This window comes from Equus caballus, chromosome 16 (genome assembly GCF_041296265.1).
Source record: "Equus caballus isolate H_3958 breed thoroughbred chromosome 16, TB-T2T, whole genome shotgun sequence".
Lineage (NCBI taxonomy): Eukaryota > Metazoa > Chordata > Mammalia > Perissodactyla > Equidae > Equus > Equus caballus.
The window spans coordinates 36406431-36431513 of NC_091699.1; the positions used below are offsets into that span (position 1 = coordinate 36406431).

Consider the following 25083-nt stretch of genomic DNA (forward strand, 5'->3'; position numbering starts at 1 on the left):
TGCAGGGTTTCATGGTTAGGAATTGTCTTTTAAAAACTGCCTACAGTCTGATTTTTTTTTTCATCTTTCCATCATCTATCGGAATATTGGACACCTGCTTCTTATTTTGATAAGTACTGGAAATAACCTTACAGAATCCAGAGAAGTATGCTGGTTTCCAAGCTCATGTCTTTGGAACCCTTGGGACCTTAGGACCATGAAAATCCTGGAGTTTGGGAAGAAGGTTGAACTTGAGAGAAGTTGGATTCAGGGCCTCCTTCTCTGCCATCCACTTGGGCAGCTCTGTTTTATATATTGTTTCCACATATGAGTTCTTTTCAAAAAATATTTTTCTTTCATTTAAAAGGAAGAGAGTGAGAAAGAAGTTTGTTAAAAAGGGCTTCATGATGTTTCCAACCCCATCCAAATCTAGAATTCTGCAGTTTATGACTTGAGCTTGTCAGAATCACATTATAAAGGAAGATCCCTTTTTTGCCTTCATCCTGTCACTTCTCACACAAAATAAGGCATGGTGGTTCAGAGTTCTGTGTTGTAAATAACCTGTCAACATCTCAAGGATGAGAACACCCCACCACACAGCTAATCTATGTATAATGAATCCTTCCACATCATGGTAGGTAAGTTAATTGATATAAATTGTTAATCATTCTCCAAACGGTGTGGTCACTGGCACAGATGACCAGAGTACTTTGAGACAATTAAAAAGAGAGCCCCTGCCTGCCGGCGTGTGCATTCCATGGAAGAGCAGATTGTGGCTTCTGACTGTGGAAGTGAATGAATTAATAGCTGCATCTTTTGGGTGGGGGTTACAGGGGCTGTTGCTGGGTGCAGGGAGGGAAGGAAGGGGAATGCAGGATCTCTGCTCTCTGAATCATGCCTCATTCCTTGGAAACTTGTCATTCACAAACCCAATTATGTGCAGGTAGAATGTCAGCTCTGACAGAATGAAACCAATGCACACTTTATATGGTTGCACTTTTTTTTTTTTAAATGAAATCTTGCTTTACTAGCAGGTTCTATTTTCATAAATGTCTTTTTTTTATTTTAAGCCAAATCATATATTTCCCCACGCACTCCTGAAAATCTTTAATCAGTGTGTCGAAAGAGCGAGCTTGGGTGTTGCTGTGTGCCTTTTGCTAAGAGGGGGAGAGAGACATGAGGATCAAGAGAAATCCTCTTGGCTTTACCTCTGACCCTCTGCTCCTTTCTGAGCATCTGGGCCTTGGGGTCCCCATTTGTAAACAGAGGTTATTAAATTAGTCTCTCCAAAGGCTGTCACAGAATCCCTCAAAGGTTGAAAATTCTTTGCAAATAAAAATGCCTTGCCATGGGAGTGCCTGTTAGTATAAATGAGGAGTGGAAAGCAGGCAACTAGAGGGGAAAATAGGTAAGGTGCTCATGGTTTCCATTTACCATTTTCCTTTTCTTTCCTATTTTTCCCTCTCTTTGGTTTTGAGTTTTCTGAGTGTGTTTGTTGTTCAGGAGTAAGGGTATTCTGTGGTTGGAGTCAGGTATGCCTTCCATAGGAAATTGTTTGGGTTCAGGGGTCAGAGAGATCCTAGTTTGAATCTCTGTTCTCTCTGTTTACGGTTTACTTTGAACATGTTGCTTAACCTCTCTGAGCCTTTGTTTTCTCCTCTGGAAAGTGGAGATGATATTTCCTCTCTTGGAGGACCAGTGTGCCAACCTGAGCTCATGTATGTACAGTCTCAGAAAGTCAAATTCCATGCTCTCTGCTCGTGTATGCCCCCACCCCAATCCTGCTTCATCTTTCTTGTTTTCCTTTAATGGACCTTTAATGTACTAAATGATTGAATGTTTCATTGTGTTTGTCAATTTTTGTATGTTTCTCCCCCCTGACAATTTAGGTTCCATGAGGGTGGGGGTCTTTGTTTTGCTTAGGTATTCCGAGTGCCTAGAACAGTGCCTGGCACATGACAGATGCCTGATGGTCATTTGTTGAATGACTAATAGGCCATTAGCCATCCCCGCTTTCTCTCTTCTGTTTTTGCTTCTACTCAGTGAGACTCATTTTGGATCTGGTCTGTAATTCTGTTTTGCTTTCTTCTTGTCTTTTTCTTTCTTCTGGAGCTCCAGTTCGTTAGATTATGTCCATCCAGCATTAAATATTCTGCTCTTCTTCTTTGCTGAATAAATGAGTATCGTTGAAGAATATTCTGGAGACTGAATTTGGTAAAAATTCCTCTGTATTTTATGTGAAAAGTATGACTTTCTTGTAAAAACCGTTAGCCACCGAAGAGCTTCCTAAACTTGCGTAAACACACTGAAATTTTCTTCCTTAAGTCATAAACTGGAATAAAAAATTCCGGAGGGAAAAAAACCTAACCGCTTCCCAACACCCCTGACTTCTTTACAGTAGCTGATTAATTAAAGAGTTACTGTTAAAATGAGGTCGGACTATTTTTAAAAGCAACAGCCAGAGTTTGGATGAAACTTCTTTGAGTTTGGAGAAGCAGACCAGACCCAAGTGTGCATTCTGTCTGTGTATATTTTCAATCTGATGAAAAGTAGGATGTGGGAGAATCTGACAAGCCTAACTTGGCTGGACTAAACTGATTTTGTTTCTTCAAGTGCATTTTGGTGTCAAAATTCAGGCACAAGACATTAACAGGAAAGGGACAAAAACCAACTGATCATCTCAATAGGTGCAAAAAAAAAAGCATTTGACAAAGTCCAATACCCTTTTGTGATAAAAACACTCACCCACTAGCACAGAAGGAAAGTTCTTCACCTTTGTAAAGGGCATCTACAAAAACCCACAGCTGAGTGATACTTGATGGTGAAAGATTAGCTGCTTTTCCTTAAGATCAAGAACAAGACGAGGATGTCCACACTTGTCATTTCTATTCATCTTTGTACTGGAGGTCCTAGCCAGGGCAATAAAGGCAAGGCAAAGAAATAAAAGACATCATGTTGATAAGAAAGGAGTAAAACCATTCCTCTTCACAGATGACATGATCTTATGTACAGGACGTCCTCAGAAATACACACATACTATTAGAACTAATAAACAAGTTCAGCAAGTTTGTAAGATACAAAATCAATGCAGAAAAATCATTTGTGTTTTTATACACTACCAACCTGAAAATGAAATTAAGCAAATAATCCCACTTACAATACTGTCGAAAAGAATAAAATACTTAGGAATAAACTTAACAAAAGATGTGCAAAACCTTTACCTGAAAACCGCAAACTATCATTGAAAGAAATGAAAGTAGACTGAAATGGCATCTTTTGTTCATGGATCGGAACGCTTAATATTGTTAAGATAACAGTACTTTCCAAATTGCTCTGCAGATGCAGTGCAATCCCTATCAAAATCCCAGCTGGATTTTTTTTGCAGAAATTGGCAAAGTAACCCTAAAGTTCATATTTTATGATGGAAATGTCAAGGACTCAGAAGAGCCAAAACGACTTTTTAAAAGAAGAACAAAGTTGGAGGACTCACACTTCACAATCTCAAAACTTACTAAATGACCACAGTAATAAAGACAGTGTGGGACTCGCATGAAGATAGACATACAGACCAATGGAATAGGATTGAGAGTCCAGAATAAACCCTAACCTTTATGATCAATTGGTTTTTGACAAGGGTGCCAAGACAATTCAATAGGGAAAGAATAGACTTTCCAACAAGTGGTGCTGAGACAGGTGGCCACAGGAGAATGAAGTTGGACTCCTACCTTACACCATATCCAAAAAATAACTCAAAATGGATCAGAGACCCAAATAGAAGAGCTAAAACCGTAAAACTGTTAGATGAAAATTCAAGAGTAAATCTTTATGATCTTGGGTCAGGCTCAGGCAATGGTTTCTTAGATATGATACCAAAAGCAGACACAACAAAAGAAAGAAAATAAATGGGACTTCATCAAAATCAGAAACTTCTGTGTTTCAAAGGATATCATCAAGAAGGTGAAGACAGGGGCTGGCCCAGTGGCATGGTGGGTAAGTTCGTGCTCTCTGCCTCAGTGGCCCGGAGTTCACCAGTTTGGATCCTGGGCACAGATCTACACCCCTCTCATCAAGCCATGTTGTGGCAGCATCCTACTACCAAATAGAGGAAGATTGGCACAGATGTTAGCTCAGGGCCAATCTTCCTCACCAAAAAAGAAAAGAGAAAGAAAGAAAGTGAAGACAACCCACAGAATGGGAGATTTTTACAAGTCATGTATCTGATAAGGACTTGTATTCGGAAAATATATAAGGAATGCTTTCAATTCAACAATAAAAAGACAAATAATTTAAAAATGGACTAAAGATTTGAATATACATTTCTCCAAAGAAGATATATAATCACATAAAAAGATGCTGAACATTATTAGCCATTGAGAAAGTGCAAATCAAAACCACAATAAGATACCACTTCACACCCACTAGAATGGTAACAGTCAAAAAGAAAGACAATAACAAGTGTTACTTGGCAAGGATGTGGAGAAAATGAAACACTTGTTCATTGATGATGAGAATGTAAAATGGTGCAGATATTTTGGAAAACAGTTTGACAGTTCCTCAAAATGTTAAATATAAAGTTACCATACAACCCGGAAAATTCCATTCCTAGGTATATACCCAAGAGAATTAAAAACATATGTCCATATAAATAACTTTACATAAATATTCAGAGCAGCATTATTCACAAAAGCTAAAAAGTGAAAACAATCCACGTGTCCACCAACTGATGAATGGATAAACAAAATGAAGTGTGTCTGTACTGTGGAATATTATAATGCAATCAAAGGAACTGAAGGATTGACAGATGCCGTAGCCTGGGTTTACGTTGAAAACATCATGCTATGTGACAGAAGCCAGTTTCAAACGACTACCTATAGTGTAATTCCATTTATATGAAATTTCCAAAATAGGCAAAACCATAGAGACAGAAAATAGATTGGTGGTTGTCAGGACCTGCAGGGAGGGGAAGGTGGGAAGTTACTGCTAATGCACATGGGGTTTCTTCTGGGAGGGATGAAAATGTTCTAAAATTAAATAGTGGTAATGGTTTTACAACTCTGCGAATACACCGAAACCCAGTGAATTGTACACTTTAAAATGGTGAATTTTAAGTATGTGAATTATGTCTTAACAAAGCTGTTATCAAAAAATTCAGGCACATACGGGGATTAGGATCCTGGACTGTTGCATGGCCTTTGTAAGGTACTACGAAAGTAGTCATAAAGATCAGAGCACGTGTAGAACAGCTTATTTTCTTAAAATTTTCCTTCTCTTTTTATTTTCCTGGTGGAAGCTAGAAATGCTTTTGTGTTGGACATCAACGATTTTATTGCTTCATCATTTTTGTAGCCATGGAAAAAGGAACAGATGGTAACCTTAAAAGAGAAATGTTCAATTTTGGGAAGAGATTTTTAGCTTTTGCTGCTAGCTTTTGAAATAATTCACATGCATGATCCTCTTATATATATAAAAAAAAACTACCAACATAGGGAAATTTGGGGCTTCTAATTAGAATTTCAAACTCCCAAGATCTTTAGTGGAGGTGAAAATGTCTTTCCCGGGAGATCTTAGAGCCAGATTTCTTTAGTGGGAAAAAAACGTTTTTGCTCTTCTTATTGAAGAAAATCTCACCCGCAGTTCTTCTTAAAACCACTTCTGTTTTCCAAGGTCTAGGAACCTTTTATAAAAATGGTACATTGTCAGTATTTGTTAAATCCACTGGTAATATTTCTGGTCAGCATATGTATTGTGTCTATTTAATTACTGTTACAGTCCAGAAAATTGTGGTCGTGGTCCATATCCAGTGTTGTACCTAGTAAAATAAAAGGTATTTTGACATTTCTGTTGGTATATTGATTTAGAAGAAAAGCCTGGGACCCATGTTTAAACGTCCTTAGCTTACCTGGGAGCCTCTGACCTTTCTGGACGTTTCCACATGTGCGGTGCCACACCTCTACAAAGACAGGCGTGCTGTGGAACGCTCCTTTAGAAGCTTTTGCCAAAAGCCAGTTGCCAAGGAATGTGTTTATGGTTTGTGATGCAAAGGCTGGTGACGGGCAGGCCAAGTGAAAAAATGGTTTCTTTTGCCTTCCTTCTCACCTCCCCCCTTTGCTGCTTGCAGGAAGATCTGCCTGCACTGCAAGTGCCCTCAGGAGGAGCACATGGTGACGGTGATGCCCCTGGAGATGGAGAAGACCGTCAGCAAACTCATGTTTGACTTCCAGAGGAACTCGACCTCGGACGACGACTCGGGCTGCGCCTTGGAGGAGTACGCCTGGGTCCCGCCGGGGCTGAAGCCTGAACAGGTACCGTTCTTGACATGAGGGCGATTGTGGTTTTGGCTTTTACCTTTGTGTGTTGCTCATCCTTCCTCATTCCAGTTCAGAAGAAGAGTTGACTGCGCTGATTCAGAGAAGTGGTTGGGGCTTCTTGGGTTGAAGATGTCAAGGGCCCCACTGGGAAATGAGGAAGAGAAAGGAGACTGAGCCTTGCCTTGTGGGCCACTGCTAATTCATTCTGTATTGCCATCATTAACTGTCAACAGAAGATTGTCTAGAAACATCTCAGAAATGTTGGCTTTGAAACATCAGATAGGGAAACTTCATTTTTAGCGTGGAGGGGGGAGTTTTCTACATTGGCCGTGAATCTTCATGTTAAGATTCTTTGTGAAGGAGAGTGAGGAAATAAGGATTTGCCTTATTCTTCCCGTGATATATGCTGTGTTTAAATATTAAGTTTGGCCTTGCTTTACAAAGAAAGACATTGGCATTTCCTGAAATATTTCGGCACTACCCAGAGGCTGTAAATATTAATGGCTCGATTGGATGAACTTGGTTTCTTTCTGTTTCACTGCATTTTTCTCAGTGATATACAGCAACTGCTTTGCCTTTGTTGGTACATGGAATTTTCTCTTCCACCAGCCTCATGTTGGTTTAGGAGCCCCTTCTGTAAGCCGGATATTTTCATGATCTCCCCTGTACATCTTTGAGAGACAGGTTTATCAGAATCTTAAGTGTTTGACCACTGTTCCCTTCCTCCGACACAGAAAGTTTCTTTCTCTAGAAATCTTCTCTATGTCGAACAGAATGTTTTGAAGCTTAAAAAGCCCTGAAGTTTTAAGTGAGGAACTTGAGATATAATAATACTTTTAAAAAAATGTTTTATGATGAAGAAAGACCCAAGATTCACCAATAACTTAAGGGTGGGACTGATAACATCTCTTTGATTAGCCATTTCTCATTTTTCTTCTAATATTGAGGTGGTAAATTGGCAGATGACATCGAACACATGGGCAGGGTTTGTTCAGGCAGCAAAGTATTGTTTAAAATTTTAGGTTAGTTACTAATACTTAAAAGTTAGGAATTTTTATTTAAAAGTTCATATTTGTATCTTGAAAATTTGAGGATCTGGAATCTCATTTCTGCCAGGATTGATGTGCTGGCCCCTGTGTTGAATGCTGGCTCTTCTTTTTAGACAGAGTTGATCTCTCCAAGACCCTTGGCCTCCACTAAGCCCACCTCATCCTTTTGTGAAACCTTCCTAAACCCTCCAGACACTTCAGTTTTGTGATCTCTATTCTAGTTCTTACTACCAAGAAAATATCTTAGAATAGAAACATTCACAGAAAATACTCTCCATGAGAATGGAAGGGAGTTCTGTGTTGGGATATTAGCAGGAAGAAATAAGTGTTTCTTCTCAGTTTGTAAGTTAAGTTTCTATCTTTGTGTTCTTCTGTTTCAGTAAAGATTGTACTGTATTAAAGTTTTCATAAACTTGTTAAAAAAATAAGCTTAAGAAGAATAAGAATGTTTGATTGAATTTGTCTGAAACTCAGATGAGGTGGTAGGTGACTGGATATCTTTGTTTGACACCACTTTTCTACTGCCAGTACTTGAGCAATGAGTTTTCACACCTAGATACATCTGTGAGCTTGTTTCATTTTCTTGCTAACCTTGTTTCCAGCAGTTTCTAAGAGATCCATCTTTCTTTTGTTCACATTGCTTCCTGCTAAATTGGACCCTGAAATTTCAAAGCTAAGCTCTTTTTGGTTTCCTGCTTAGGTAGACTCTTCTCTAAGACCATGAAACATCATTCTATGATGTTCAGAGTCAGAGAAAATTTTCTGTTGGCCCAAGAGAACAGACAATTGCAGAAGCTAGGGCTGTGGTTAAATTCACCAATTTCAAAAGTAAGTGCTTCTGATATTTTTGGAGGCCACTTGACTCATCCTAAATGAACATCTCTTGGAGACATAAAACAACTTTCTTTGATTTGTTTTGAAAGAAAAATGATTAATGCTATTAAACAAGTGGTTTGAATTATGTCAGATGAAAGAAGATTCCCGTCTCTTATAATTGTATTGTTCTTTGAGTGGTTTTCTCTATTCCCTACACTTACTCAAATCTATATGACACAGATGATTGGAACAGGAAATTGTCCTCCAGAGAGAGCCTGTCTTTTCAAGCTATTTGCAGGGTCTATGTTTGCCTAATAAAATATGAGTCCATACTAAAGGTGTTTGAAGGGATCGTGTTGCATGAAAGAAACGGGCTTCAAATTTTTAAACTATGAGATCTTTTGAAGTCTATTACTTACAGAACTGTTTATAGGTTTAAAGATTTTTAAAAAGCTATCCAGTAGGTTCTAAGATGAGAAAAATTTGAGACCCTAAATGCCTTTCACTAATAAAAATTCTGATGTTTAATATCATGTTAGTTGTCTCTTACTGGAGAAAAACCATTCTTCTACCCAGAGAAATTATAGTGAACATTAAAATGCTTTGTGCTGGAGGCAAAATGCTGAAGACCAGTTAGGGTTGAGAGTAATGTGCTTTCATTTTTGTTGGAAACCTTTCATTTCACTCCCTGATCGTGGCGTTGGTAATATGCCTTCAGGTGACACTCTTTATGATTCTATTCCTTCTGAGAAATACCTTCAATTAAATATAATGCAAACGAAAGTCATCTCCCATCTAGGGAGGTGTTCTTGAATATGGGCATTTAATTTCTTAAAAATGTACTAGCTGCAAAACCCAACCTTCCTAAAATAATGTGAAAAATGATAAATATAGCAGATGATGCCAGAAAGGAAAGGCATTTATGTTGTGATTTTTAATGACGGGACTGAAACGTAATCGGAGAGGTTGCTCAGATCCTTTGCCTCTGCTCTCTCTGAATAAGGTGTTTAATGTGATCCAGAGAGCCCTGCGGTGCAGAACAGAGAATGGGAGTTGGCCCTGGGTGTCTGAAGGCATCTGTAAGGCTCCACTTTCTCTCCAGATTCAAACAGTTAATAGTATGTGCCCAATCTCCTAGAGATGTTATGGTGATAAACTTACAGTAGATGATACTTTAGGAAGACTTTGAAAAATGCTTAACAAGCTATAAGAGAGGCAAATGGTAAGGAAGGTTCCTCTACCTCAGCACCATTAACGTCTGGATAACTCTTTGCTTTTGGAGCTGTCCTGTGCACTGTAGGGTCTCAACCCACTAGGACATTGAGATAACCAAACCTGTCTGCAGACATTGCCCAGTGTCCCTGGGATGGGTTGGGCACCCCGGTTAAGAATCACTGGGTGAAAGTGATGTTAAAACTGGCAGGATCTGTCAGCAAAATTCTGGCCCAATCAAGACAAAAAAGGTGACTCAATTCAGCAAACGTCTATTTGAGCACCTACCTTGTTCTAGCTCCAGGATAACAGCTGCTGCCTTGTAATGTGGTCAAGTGTTGGGCAGGGTGAAAAAGTGGTGATCCCATGCTGCTTGAGCAGGGCCAGTTCTCTCTGAGGCAGGACCTGTCAAAACATGAATTGAAGTGGCGTGAGGAGCAGGCAGTGGGCGGGTCACCTTTTGTTCTTCAAAACAGAAATCGTTTTTTCCTTTTATATAGGGAAGACTGGCTTACTGAGAAAAAAAGAAAAGAAAACACAAGATATTTAAGAAAGCAGATGAAAATCACTCATAATTCCACTAATCAAGTAAAATTGTTTTCCAACCTTTTATGCGTGCATGTAACAAGTATCTGTGTATGTAGGAGTCGTTTCTGTTTTGTTTTGGGCAAAAATGTGATGATGCTATCCACTCATCCTGACCTTTTCTTTTTTCCACTTTGAAGTGGGTATGTACTTCTCCAGTGGTAGTTCTAACCTGGGGTGGTACCACACACCACTAGGGAGCATTTGGAAATGTCTGTTTGGGAGGGGAAAGTTGTTGTCCAAATGACTAAGGGACTTCACTAGCAGTTGAATGGACAGGGGCTTGGGATGCTAAGTAACCTGAAAAGTACCAGATGATCCTGGACAAACGGGAGTTTACGTCTCCCCGATGCCAAAAGCACCACCATGAGCTGAAGATGTGGTCTCAAACATATGTGTCGTTGGCACCTTTCTTCTGTGTTAAATGAGGTGGCAGCAGACAATCATTCTGTACACTTGCCTGCTCCTCTTCTCAAGAATGATTCCGAGAGGTAGAGTGGTCGCCTGTAGACCTCTTCAAGGCTTTTGATTCATTGTGCCAAATGACCCTCCAGAAAGGCTGTAACTGGTGCATCCTCTGGGTGGATAGCCTACATTGGATACTTGTGGATGTGGGTTTTCTGTTAGTTCTTCTACTCACTGGTCCATGAAAATCTGAAGAGACTACATTGCTTCTCCTGAATAAATGTCCTTTTCATTGATCCTGTGGATACTCATCAATCTTGTGGAGGCTTCTCAAATATAAACATTCTCAAATCTACGATCTCCAAATGTTAGTAATTTTACCTTGACCTTAACTGTACTTTTGCAGGTAAAGAGTGGTGATTAGGTTATTTGTGCAGAACTCTCAACTTTCACTTCAAACTATCACAAGAAGGATGAAGAGTAGATACCAGGAGTAATTGCCCAATTTTTGGCTTTCAAAATATTCTTCCATATGTGGCGAAATAGACCATCCAATACTACCTAGAGATGAGGTGAACTAGTTGTTTTTGTGTCCTCTGAAACTCTAAAATATCTCTATTGCAGGATACATAAACTTCTTTCTTTGGCTTTTAATTTAGTGACTATTACTCATCCATCAGGTGTCAGATTAAATGCAATTTCTCAAGGAGCTTCTCTGCCCGCCCCCCACTCCCAATGCAAGACTAGGTCCCCGGTTTCATGCTTTATAGCCATCCCCATAATTTTCCTTCTCAGCGCTTCTCAAACTTGTAATTAGATATTTATTGATATAATTATTTGTATAATATTTGGCTCCCTACTTTGCTGTAAGATCCAGGAGGACAGGAATCTTGTCTGCTTTGTTCTTTAGGAATCCCCCAGCCCCTAGTACAGTGCGTGACACGTGGCAGGCACTCAACATATATTTGAGACACAGGCAAGTGAGCAGGATCCTCTGCAGAAGCAGAAATGTTCAGGGTTACTTCACACTGAAAAGATAAAAGTCTTTTAAATGTTTTTCTACATGAAAGATTATTCTGTGTTGATTATTCTTGCTCCCTCTGCTTCTCCTGAAGGTATGTATTCTAAGCAGATTCCCCTAACCATCGCAACAGTTTCAGAGTTTCCTTAGACCGTGAAAGGGCAGGGGATGGGTGGCATCTGGGGAAGGAGTGTGCTCCAGTACAAACCTGCAGCAGTGCTGCTGGCTCTAAGACTCGGGGTCTGGAACAGGATGGGAGGAGCCAAGGGTCTGGCAGAAGCCTTGTGTGTTGCCAGACCAGGAAAACATTTGTGTCGCAGTCCACATTTGGGGAGCCCGTTGGGAGCCACAGGGTGAGGAAGAAGCTGCATGGTCCAGAGGAAAGAGCCTCGCTTCTGGAGTCAGGCCAATCCAGCTGCTGCTCTGTCCCTTTCTGACCTCAGGAAAGTTGTTCAACTTCTAAGAGCCTCAGTTTCCTCTTCATGGTGATGATGAAGATGGAGAAAATTATTAATCTTTCATCAAACACTCGTTATGTGCCCACCACCATTTTTAACTTTGCATGCATTATCATATTGATGTCTCATAATGACCTTATGTGGTGGTTGTTATTCCTGTCTCCAATTTAGAGAGGAGTAAGCAGGGCTCAGAGAAGTTAAATAACTTGCCTAGGATCACACAGCTCAGCAGCAGAGACAGACTGAATCTCAGATAACCAGACCCCAGAGCCGATATCTTAGACCTGCAGACCACAGGGCTGATCTGGGCTCTGAATGAGGGAGTGTGTAGAAAGTGCAGTATCTGCACACAGAAGTTGCTCAATAAAATGGTTGTCCCCTTATGGCGCTTCTTGTAAAGCCATGTAAGTAACACTGATTACTGCTGCCCTGCGTGGGCAGGAAGAGGAGGGGGAGGAATGTTCGGCTGTCCAGGACAGAGAAAGGACAGGTGGGAGCAGAGGTGGGGGTTAAGCATAGGGCTGACTGGAATCCTGGGTCCCTTCTCAGCCTTCTCAAAGGCTTTTAACAAAATCGTAGTGAATTCTGCCAATTCAGGAGTCTCTCTGCGGCCCAGGGTCTCTGCTGTGGGATTGTTGTGAAGGTGGAACTTCTCTCTAAGGAAGTTCTGACTCCTCTGAGCCAGAGCAACTTGGACCAAGGCCCAGAGGGAGTCACCTGGCTGACTTCTCTGGTGCGCCAAGCAGGCTTCGAGGCTGTCTGCTGAAGAAATGAGCTCTGCTACCCACCTTCCTCGGTGCCTTAGGTCTCTTGCAACATCACAGTCCCCAGGTCTGGGAAGGGTGAATCCCTGAGGCATTTTCTGTAGGCCGTTCAGAGTAAAAGAGAGCCCTCCCAGACAGAAGAATACCCTACGCACCTCCCTTTGAGATCACCAGGTGAGCAGGAGGCGTGGCTCCTTACTCTGGCCTCTCTCTTGCCGCTCAGAGCCTCTTTAGCACCTGTCTCTAAGGGTGGGCTTCTTGGCAGTGTGCCACTGGATTGTATCCCCCTAATGAGAGTGTAAGGATGAATCAGAGAGTGCACTGGAGAATTTCGTGAAAAAGGAAAAACAATTGGGCTTTTTTCATTCATTCATTCAGTTTTTCAACAGATATCAAGTGTGTACTAGTATGTGTCAGGCACTGTTCTAGGCACTGAGGGTAAAACAATAAACAGATGATTAAGGTGTCTGCTACATTGTAGCTGGAAGGGGGGATGTTGGAGACATATACGTTAGAAAACAAAAGATCAAGATAACTCAAGATTGTGATAAAAAAAAAAAAAGACTGATGATGTTAATAATAGTAATAGAAACGTTGAGTGAACTCTTCCACATGCCAGGCATTATCTGAGGCACTTTAAAGTTATGTCTCTTTTAACCTATACTGTGAAGAAAATGCAACCACTTCTGTGGTGATGGAGGGGGCAGGAGTGTTGGGGGGATCAGCTAATTTAGATTGTTGGTCAGGGACAGCCTCTCTGGGGAGGTGGTATTTGAGCTGTGACTGAATGACGTGAAGACACTCAATGCAAAGATCTGGTTTGTTGCAGAAGTGAAAGTGTTCATTTGTGTGAAGCTCACAAGTGAGATGAAATCAGTACCAACTTCGTATTTGCATAAAGAATTTGGGGAGGATGTTGTTGGACGGTTTGGGGAGAAATGAATGGAGCTCATGCAGCGTCCAGCTCTTGCCAAGGCATCCATGGACAAGAAGGCTGGCTGGCCCCACCGCCGTGCTTGCCCCTGGGAAATCAAAGGAACCCCCATCGCCCATCACCTGGATGTCTCTGCCTGCAGGTGGAGATAAGGCAAGAGAGAACCCCCAGTCAGAGATGACCAGAGAGGTAACAAGGAACCTTCCGTATGCTGAGTGGAAGTGGACACTCTATGATTATGTTTACCTCTTTTGTCATGTGCCCTGACCTTCTAAAATGTGAGCCTGTTGGAGAGAGACATAGATTGTCTTGTTCACCACTCAGCGCTCGGCGCCTAAACTAATGTCTGGTACACATTACTTATTCAATAAACAGATACGTGAATAAACAGTCTCATTTAACGCTTGTACAAAATCCCCCACTTTTTCAGTGACTACCTTGCAGCTCAGAGAGGATCAGAAACTTGGCCAGGATGCCACAGTTAGGAAGAGGGCAGAACCAGGATTCATACTGGCCGTCTGGCTGTCTCCAGTGCCCATTTGGGCTCTTCCTCCTCCCCCTCGCCGTCTTCCACGGTGATCCACCCAGGATATCAGATCCAAGGAAGCTGACATGGTGTGTGTTGTAAGAAGGAGCAGCAATTTGTCACACAAGGCTCTTTCATTCTTAAGGGAGGGAAATTTCTCCTAATCTCAGGCTGACTCTGGTGACTAAGGAATTCTCGTTTTCCCCACCTCCAGTTTCCCCATTGCTACAGGAAGCAGTGTGGCCCTGCCTTCAAAAGCTTGTTTTCCCTGTGTACAGTCTCTGTTTATCTCTGGCTCTTCTCCCTCTCTCCTCCTGGCTGGAGCTGCGTGGTGAGAACCACATTTCCTCTACTTGCTCTAGCGGCCCTCCTGTTCCTGGTACAGTGTCACGAACCAGGAACCTGGGCACTCAACAGTGATAGTCATTCATTCAGCAGATATTTATGGAGTGCCACCTACATACCAGGCACTTTTCCAGGCACTGGGAGACAGCCTTGAACAAACAAACAGGTCTCCCTGCTCTTCTGGAGCTGGCATTCTAGTGGAGGATACAGACAAAGTAACCACTGAACAAATAAGACACTTTGAGAGAGTGGTGTTACTGGGAAAGCAATTAAAAAGGGGTGATTTAGAACCAGTATGAGCAAACATTTTCTGTGAAGAGCCAGATAGTAAAGATTTTAGGCTTTGTGAGACAGACAGTCTCTGTCGCAGATATCCAGCTCTGATGTTGTAGTGTGAAAACAGTCGTAGACAATATGGAAATAAATGGGCATGGCCCGTGTGACAATAAAACTTTATTTACAAAAACAAGCAGTGGGACTGATTTGACCTACAGGCTGTAGTTTGCTTGTCCTTGATTAAGAGAATCTGCTTTAGATGGGATGGGCAAGGAAAGCCTCTCTAAGGAGGTGACGTTTGAGCTGAATTGTTACTTAGAGTGGTGGTTAGATTACCCAGATTTAGTCAACCTAATCCAGTGGTTTTCAAAGTATGGTTGCCATACTAGCAGCATTAGTAGCACCTGGGAACTTATTAAAAAATACAGATTCTCAGGCTCTGCCCCAGACTTACTGAACCAGAACTCTGGAGATGGGGCCCAGCAATCTGTTTCAACAGGGCCTTCAGGTGTTTGTGATGTATGCCAAAGTTTGAGAACTGCTGCTGTACGGTATTGGAAAAACCACAGTGTTGGAAACATAGGGAGCCAAATCTTGGCTATACCGCTTATTAGCTGTGTAACCTTGGGTGCCCTGAGTTTCACTTGTCTTGTCTGTAAAATGAAGAGGCTTATGCTGTGAAGACTAAATGAATTACTCTCAAAAGGGCCTAGGAGATGCCGATGCATAGCAGGTCCTCATCTAAGGGTAGTTGTTGTCATCACCACTGTCATTTTTTGTGTCTTCAAGACACTGAAGCAGATTTGTCTGTGGGTGACAACAGAGGATGAGCCCCAGAAGTTACCCCATTTATCCCCAGTGTCTTGGCCTTCACCGATTTCCTTGAATCTGGTCTGAATACAAGGCTGTTTGTTAAAGGAGAATTCAAGATGCCTTTAAAATCCTCCTCTGGTGTTGCTCCTTCAGCCTGCTCCTTGGCCTGTGAACCCAGAAGATGCTCTTGTCCCTGTTCTTGCACAACCGTGAACTCTAGAGCTGTGACTCACCACTGGGCTGAGGCCACAGTGCCAGGCACCCAGCTTTACCATTCACTTTGATGCTGGTGACAGTTTGCTCTTTTTCTGTGAGAAGCTTTTTATACCGAGAGGGACAGAGGCTGGCAGATGTGGGGGAAGGGAGAGAAGAATGACAAAGCACTTCATCTCTCTAGGCCTGCTGGGTGGTTCTGGTTCATAGGGAGGGAATGCACAAAATAATAGCCCCTCCAAAAACCCCACAAAAACCATCATTAGACTCACCAGCCATTTGCAGTGTCGTCTTCATTTCATTATTCCATCAGCACACGCTGAGCTCAAAATTGAATTTCATGGCTGCAGTGAGATGCATGCCTCTCCAACTAGATTGGATTAAATTTTTTCTGAACTGCCTCTCCTGTGTTAGCCTTCACTGTCACTCACCCCAGTGTTTTCAGTGCAGTGGGAGAGATGAGTGGGGAAGGAAGGTAAGAAGGAGATACAAGGAGTCCCCGAAGCGATCCCCTGAACCGTTCTCAGGAAACCAGTCACGTGAACAATACTGTGTTTATCTTGGCTCCAGAAATGCACTGACGTTATTGGATGACAATGGGAAATATTCCTGTGTGTACAGCATTCAATAAAACTGCCTGTTAATGAACTTGTTTTCAATGGAGCTGTCAGAGATGGGACTAGAACCTGGGTTCAGGCTTGAGGGCCTGTGCCAGATGAAGTCAGCATCCATGTGGCCACATTCCACCAGCAGGGCTTTGTCAAGGCATGCAGAGCATGAGGCCTGGAGAAGCCAAGGCTCATTTGCAAACGCAGGAAGGGAGACCTGCCATTGGGCTTCCCAGCTTTCAAGACAGATGTCTTCACCTTTGCTGTAAATGTGTTCTGGGATCCTCAAGATCGGGCGTGGGCCTCAGGACTGGGACTGCCTGCCTGAGTTCACAGCTGCATACCCTTTGTGCTAACTAGGCAGCCTGCCTTGTGGGCTGGTGTGACCGTGCACTTTACTATCAAGCTGATCTCCTCTGCCTAATGATTCATGAGATATTTTGTGTAGCTTCATGGTATGGTTTGATGAATCTACCGTCAAGTCAACAAATAACTTACTTCCTCTATCCATCCATCTGTCTGTCCATTCATTCATTCACTGCGCACTCAGCCATTTATTCATTCGACGGTTATTTATTAAGCACGCATTATGTGCAAGCCCTTAGTCTGGTGTGATTTCAGTGTGGCTGTTTTCCAGGTCCAGTGTAAAACTGGAGCTTCCGAAGCCCTGTCTTGACATTTTGCTTTGTATGGCGTGGACTCATTCATAGGCCGATGTAGACGCTTTGTGGAAGACACAGACTTCGGGCTTTGTGCTGGTCTCCCGTGGCTTCTCTCTCTCAAGTACTATCCTTCTGAGCTGACAACATTCAAGACTGTAAGCTCTGGCACTAAGTAGCTCTGTGTCCAAGTCCTAGCTGTGTTGCTCTTGAGCAATGGCCAAGTTAATCCACTTTCATGAGCTTTTATTTCATCATCTGAAAAATAAGAATGTCGTTACCTAACTACAGCTTGGTCGTGAGGATTAAATGAGACAATACCCTAAGCATGGGACTTTAAAAATGGCAGCTTTTAGCTTTCCTTTTAATTGCCAAAAATTGGAAACAACCCAAATGTCCATCAACAGACGAACGGATAAACAGATTGTGTTATATCCATGTAGTAAAATACTACTCTGCAATAAAAAGAAATGAACTCTTGATATATGCACCAATGTGAATGAGTCCCAGCATCATTATTCTGAGTGAGAGAAGCCAGACCAAAAAAGTACATGCTGTATGACTCTATTTATATAAAACTCTAGAAAATTCAAACTAATCTATAGTGACAGAAAGCAGATCAGAGGTTCCTTGGGGGTAGGGGAAGTGGAGAGAGTGAGAGAGAGGAATGGCAAAAGGGCAGGGGGAAATTTTGAAGGTAGTAGGTATTTTCACTATCTTAATTATGCTGATGGTTTTGTGGGTATATGAATATGTCAAACTCTCTTAGTTGTATACTTTGAAAATCAGTGGCTTATTATGTTTTAAATACCTCAGTAAAGTGAATGAATGGAATGAAGTTGTTCTTTAGCAAACAGGGAGGCAAGAATCCTCTTATGCCAGTGGCGGAGTCTTCCTAAGGTTCCATTGGTTGCCACAGGAAGTAACTGAGCCTTTTGGCCAAGTACTGTCAGAAAGAATTGCTCAGTATTTGTTATACACAATAAAAAGGAAATTTGGGATGGAAACTCATCAACATCCAGATGGATGGCACTAAAAAAATCAGTTCCACAAACTGGCTCATTTCATCCTCTCTGTAAATTCCCCAGGATGGTGCCTAACATGTAGTTGGCACTCAATAAATAGTGGTGGTAGTTGTTATTGCTTTGACAATTAGAAAGACTGATTCAAATTCAGTGATCATATCTTGGTAAGGGAAGCTAATTATTCAGGCACTCTCTGAACCTGCATTTCCTGAACCAAAAGGATAAATTCATAAGCTCTCAGCTTGGGAGGGGATCAGGGCTGCCAGATACAGTTGTACAATTTGTGCACTACACAAAGGTGCCCGGTGAAAGGGGTGATTGGAGGCTGATATTCGCCTGGGCTCTGATGACTCCCAAAAGGAGGCAAGGAGGCCAAACATTTTGTTTGACGTAAGGCACCTTGCAGCTTACCTGGCTGTAATGCAGGACTCTCTCTTCCCACACGGGGGGCTTGCTTTTTGTAATTTGTAGTTGGGAGGGTGTCTTTCTGATTTCCATAAAGGTAACGGCAAGTCTTGCAGCAACCTAGGAGAGACTATAAACATTAACTAGCCTAGCTCAGCGATGGCTTTTTATTTCTTACTTCACTGAAACCCTGGGAAAAACCTCCTTTTTGCCTCTTGCCAAAGGGTATCAGGAAAAAGAGGTGGTGCCTCATCCTCAATGGCATTGAGTGACATGGGGGGAAGGTGGGAGGCTGTGATTTCCCCAGTTTTGATGGTCAAAATTTTGAACACTTCAGGCCCTTTTTTGTTCTCTCCTTCCTCTTCCATCGTTTTGCAAATCATTGCAAGCATCATAGACTTGGACAGAGAGGCAGGCAGGGAAAGGAGAGGAAATGCCAACCAACTGATTTTGCCGGCCACTTGGCAACTCTGCTCATGTTGTTTGAGGGAGACGGTCAAGTCAAACCAGGTGGGTCCGTTGGAGGTTGGGCTCATGCATGGTTTTGAAGGATCTCTTCCTCTCCTGGACCCCATTGCTGTGTGGATCATCAGTAATTCATCTGGATGGTGGATAGGACATGAGAAAGAGCTCTGCTGAAATATGGCCAGTGGGTGGTCTTTCCCAAGCACAGTGGTTAAAGGCCATGGCTTTGGTGTCAGACACGCCTGGGACCTGATCCAGCCCTTCTACTCTGGCTATATGTATGATTGGAGCAAGTTTTATTACTTTGGTCAGGTCATTTTTCCTCATCTATAAAATATAATCATCCTTAAGATAGTAATGGTTCTTGCTTTATACAGCAGCTATTACAGTACCTGGCATTTCAAGAAGCATTAGAGATAATTACTAATTGTAAAGGCCAATTGGTGTGAAAACAATTTTCTTGGAAAGGCCCATCTGACATCCAGGTCTGAAGCTCCTGTCAAGGGATTAGGGAGGTGGGGGGACAAGAACTATAGAAATAAGACTGTAGAAATTGTTGAACCTGGAACTTGCATTTGACATTTAAGGAAACAATCTCAGAGAAAGTAGATGATTTGTGTATTGTCACAAGAGCCAGAATTTAGGGCACAGAGTTAATTTACATCACTGCTCTTCCCCTTACAGCATCAGCATGTAATGCCTAAGGGCTGTAGACCAGGCAGATACACAGAAAAGGGACATTCAAGTCCAGAAAGTTATGAATCAGAAAAGTTCAGTTTCAATCAGTTATCTAAGTGGCTTGACTGAGTTTCCTACCACCTTCTAGTTTCTGTTCCGCATTTGAAAATAAGGATGTGAAATCTTTGCTGATGAATATAAAGCGAGAGTAAACAAGGTGATGTTTTCAAAGTGTTAGAAGAAAGGTGAAAGAGTTAATGAACAATAATTACTAATAATATAATATAGTCTAGAGCCTTCATAATTTTTTGTGTTTTGATCTATTGATGTCAGAGAGAGGCATCTTAAAATCTCTCATTGTGTTTATAGATTTGCTTCTTTTTGCTTTATATGTTTTGAGGCTCTTTTTTGGGGTGCCTACAAGTTTATGATTAAGCTGTATTTTTTATAGATTGTTTTCCCTTTATTATTTGTAACATCACTTTTTGTGTTTTATTACATTTATTTTAACATGAAAATCATTTTTGTGGTTCTTAAGGAGTTTATGAACAGCTGCATTAATAATATTTTCCAGAAATACAAGTAGCAAAATGATGGCTGTTACAAAATGATCAACAAATTGTAAAACTAATAATTTTGAAATGACCAATTTACAATTAGTAAATTGTAACATCCCTTTTTATCCCTCCTAATTATATTTGCTTAAATTCTCGTTCATAGAATATTAATATTCTGCTTTCTTTTGGTGAGTTAATTGCAAGACTATACTTTTCCATTCTTTTATTTCAACCATTTCTTATGGATTTGTTTTAAATAAGCAGCATATGATGGATATTGTGTTTTACTTTTTAATCCAAACTGATCATCTGTATTTTAATAGGTGGATATAATATGTTTACATTTATTATGATAACTTAGATAATTATTACCACCACTTTTTTCCTGTTTACCGTCTTTTTTCTTCTGCATTTTTTTCTATTTTCTTGGCTTCTCTTTTTTAATGACCTTTTCCCAGTTTCTTTCATTTTCCTTTGCTGGTTGGAAAGCTATAGAATATATTTCTGTTCCCGTAGGGTTACCTGCCATTTGTTAACATCTAGCCACACTACTAGCCCTTCTACTCTTCAGGTACCGCAGGCTCCCTCTGGCCCCAGTGCCTTCACACTTGCAGTCATTAGTGCCTTGCTTCCCCACTTCATTCATTTTTAACCAGTATCAGTGTTTCTCTCTTCCTGCTCAATATGACAGGGACCTTATGTGGTACATTGTTTAGTACCATTTTTTAGCTTACTCACAGAAAATTTTTTCTCCCGTCTTGAATAGCCTGCATCTCAATATACTTCTGAGCCACTTCACCTCACCTTGAGTTCATTATTTGCTCAAGTCTGAATAAAGTAGGATTTTAAATGGTTTCTCTTCAAACAAAATCATATCAATACTTATAATTTTAGAACCATCTTATCTATTTTTTTTACATCTTTGCTCCTTTCATTTAACATAGATGAGAACTGATTCTGAAACTATCCATTTTCAAAAGTCTGCTTCCTAAAAATATATGTGTAAAATTAAGCCTTTTTTTTCTTCTATTTCCTGATGATTTCCCAAAAAAAAAGTTTAGGCATCTTCAATAGAATAACTAAAACGAGGGTAAAGAATGCTATAGGCAACAAAAGGAAAGGAGATAATTATATCAGAAGATCAAGACTAAAGGGTGCTGTTCAGCTGGGCACTTTCATTGGCTCACCACGTCACAACAGCTACTGTTTCTGTGAATGAGACTGTAGCACGTGGATGAGGCTTGCTTTAGCCTAGCTGTGAGGAATGTCAGGATGCTGAAGACTGCCTGCCGGAACTCCCTCTCTAGGTCTGAGCCTACTTGATACTGACTTCTCTTCTCTTCAATTATTGACTACCCATTTGATTTCCTCTCATGCACTCCTAGAACAATCAGAAGACTCTTTCATGAGCTAGGAAGAGGTGCTATATAATGGGAATTTTATGATCCATAAAATATTGAGTTAATGCCTTGAGGCTGAAAGTTCGGGAGAAATAATTTGTTCAATTATCAGTAGCAATTTATCTCATGGGTCATCTCAGTGGAAGCACACTAGGAACAAGTGAGTGCCCAGATCCGCTCATTTATTATGGATTCTAATGGCTGGGGCCAGTGTCTGCCCTGCAATCTTTAATTATCTTATTAAAAACAGAAGGAAAGTTGCTTATAAAAGGACTTAAATGTAAATGTGGATATATTGTCTGACTCATTTTTTTCTCCATTGATTTTCACCATAATTTTAGAGAAGTGTTACTGCTGAAGAACATTTGGTCCCAACATGCAATAAAAATCACTCTCAACTAGTCAAATTCATGGAGACAGAAAGCATGGTGGTTGCCAGGGGCTGGGGGAGGGGGAATAGGGACTTAGTGTTTCATGGGTGTAGGGTTTTAATTTGGGAAGATGAAAAAGTTCTAGAAATGGATGGTGATGATGGTTGCCCGACAATATTCTTAATGTCACTTAAAAATTGTTAAAGTAGTAAATTTTATGTGTATTTTCCCACAAAACAATTAAATACCTGAAATAAAATAACAAATTAAAATTTTAAAATATGCTCTCAGGAATCAGAGCAGTCACTTCAAGGACCACATGATCTTTGTCTGGAATGAACCTGAGCACATTAACTTCTCTTGCATAAACCTCAAAGGAAAAGGTTTGTCAAGCCTGAGTCAGTTCACGTGACCCTTACCACCTAATGTACACACATGACACGCAAAGCATACACACTTCCATATAATGCAATTTCCATCGTCTTTGGAGTTCCAGCTGGTCCACGTGGCTTTCATGGTTAAGCAGCTCCTCTAGCCTGTTTATTATTCAAGGTATTAACAGGAATCACAAGCTTGAAGAATGAACTGTGACTACACTAGTCATTGATTGATCAAATACTCAGGGCAGAGTGTAATCCTGTGACGGGTTTATGGAGATAGTGGGGTGAAGTGGGAAGAGAGTGAGCTTTGAGGTCAGACCTAAATTTAAATCATGGCTGCGCCCCTTACTCCTGAACAGGTCAAATAGGTTATAATCTCGTCCATCCTCATTATTCATGGATTAAGTATTTGCAGATTGCACCTATCTGTCAAGATTTGTTTGTAACCCCAAAATCAGTACTCGCAGTGCTTTCACAGTCCTTCCTAGACATGTGCAGAGGGGTGAAAATTTCAAATTTCCCCCCAGCATGTTGCCGGTTGAGGGTCCAACAAGGCAATGTTCCGCCTTTTGTTTCAAATCTCATACAATAAACAAATGGGCTTTTCGTCATCTGTATTTAGTGCCATGATTTTTTGCATTTGTACTTTTTTTTTTTTTTTTTTTTTTGCTGAGGAAGATTTGCCCTGAGCTAACATCTGTGCCAGTCTTCCTCTGTTTTGTATGTGGGTTGCCGCCTCAGCATGGCCACCAATGAGTGGTGTAGGTCTGCACCCAGGAACCAAACACAGCTGCCAAAGCTGAGCATGCTGAACTTAACCACTAGGCCATGGGGCCACCCCCTTGCATTTGTACTTTTTGTTGGTCATTTCGCTGTTTAAAACAGCCCATGACCAGCCCCGTGGCTAAGTTTATGCACTCCACTTTGGCGGCCCAGGGTTTCGCTGGTTCAGATCCTGGGTGCAGACCTAGCACCACTCATCAGGCCACGCTGAGGTGGTGTCCCACACAGCACAACAGAAGGACCTACAGCTAGGATATACAACCATGTACTGGAGGGCTTTGGGGAGAAGAAGAAAAAAAAGATTGGCAACAGATGCCACCTTAGGGCCAATCCAAAAAAAGAATGGCCCCGGATCTTGGTATTGAAGTGCTGTGTAATGTTCCTAAGGTCGTGAAGCCTGTGAGATGCCTTATGGAGAAAATATGTGTGTTAGATAATCTTCAGTCATCATGAGCTATAAGTGCTGTTGACTGTGAATTCAATGTCCATAAATCAACAATAGATATTAAATAAGGTGTCCTTAAAGAGAAACACATGTAAAACAAGATCATAGATTGATCCATTGACAAAAAATGTGATTGGGGCTCACAGGCACCTGGCCCTGTATTTCCCCCAGGAGCAGTGGTTCAACATTCACTAATTCAGTGGTTGGCTGCAACTTTACAGAATATAACTGCCACCAATAACAATCAATTGTGAATCAGTCCTTTCCAAGAGATGATGTCTTGTTCACACATCATTCCATCCTTTTCCTGCTGTGGGGGAATTAGGGCTGTTCACAAATGATCGGCTCCTCTCCTTCCAGGCACAGGGGAGGATTGTACTTTCTCACTCCTGTGCAAACTAGGCATGGCCAAATGACTTGCTTTAACCAGTGAAATGTACACAGAAGTCACACGCATCACGTCCAGGTAAAAGTGTTTCATTGTCAGTGTTCACATCCAAGCTTCCTTTTCTCTGCTGCCATCCTCATGGAGGCACATGTCAATTTGGAGCCTCTATCACCTGGGTCTCTGCCTACCCATATCCCAGATGTAATGTGAGTGAGAAATAAAACTGTGTGGATAAGGGTTTAATATCCAGAATATGTAAAGAACTCCCACAACCCAACAACAAAAATAAACAACTCAAAAAATAGGCGAAGAACTTGTATAGCCATTTCTCCAAAGAAGATATATACAGATGGCCAGTAAGCACGTGAAAAGATGCTCAACATCATTGATCATTGGGGAAATGCAAATCAAAACCACAATGAGATACCACCTCGCACCTACTAGGATGCCTGTAATTTTCTAAAATGGAAAATAACAAGTGTTGGCAAGGATGTGAAGAAATTGAAACCCTCGTACGTGTATGTTGTTGGTGGGAATATAAAACGCTGCAGCCACTGTGGAAAACCGTTTGACAGTTCCTCAAAAAGTTAAACATATAATCACCATATGAACCAGTAATTGCCACTCCTAGGTATACACCTAAAAGAACTGAAAGTAGAGATTCAAACAGGTACTTGTACACCAATGTTCATTGAAGCATCATTCACAATAGTCAAATGGGGAAAACAGCCCAATTTCCATCAACAGACGAATGGGTGAACAAAATGTGGTGTATTAATATGATGAAATATCCCATCATAAAAAGCAATGTTCTGATGCTGCAACATGAATGAACCCTAAAAACATTAGGCCAGGTGAAATAAGCCGAAGACAGAAGGACAAATGTTGTATGATTTCATTCAGATGAAATATCTGGACTAGGTAAATTCTCAGAGGCAGAAAGTAGATTAGCGGTTCCCAGGGGCTGGAAGGAGGGAGGAATGGGGATTTATTGCTTGAAGGGTAGAGAATTTCTGCTTGGCATGATAAAAAAGATTGGAAATAGTTGCAATGGTTGTACAACATTATGAATGTAATTAATTCCACTGAATTGTATAATTTAAAATGGTAAATCTTATGTTATATATACTGTATCACAATAAGGAAAATTTAAATTTTTTTTTAAAAGTTAAAAAACAAGTGTGGTGCAAAGCTGGTGATGTTTTGGTGGTGTTT

General features: G+C 41.2%; 1 protein-coding gene across 9 annotated transcripts in view; it reads left to right on the forward strand.

Annotated features, from left to right (window-relative positions):
• Positions 1 to 25083, forward strand: part of PRICKLE2 (prickle planar cell polarity protein 2) — a 314495-nt gene that overhangs the window by 219114 nt on the left and 70298 nt on the right. For all 9 annotated transcript variants that reach the window (XM_023620120.2, XM_023620123.2, XM_023620126.2 and 6 more), the window contains one exon: positions 6098 to 6281. In XM_023620120.2, the coding sequence (XP_023475888.1) occupies positions 6098 to 6281 (184 nt within the window). The remainder of the gene's footprint in view (positions 1 to 6097; positions 6282 to 25083) is intronic.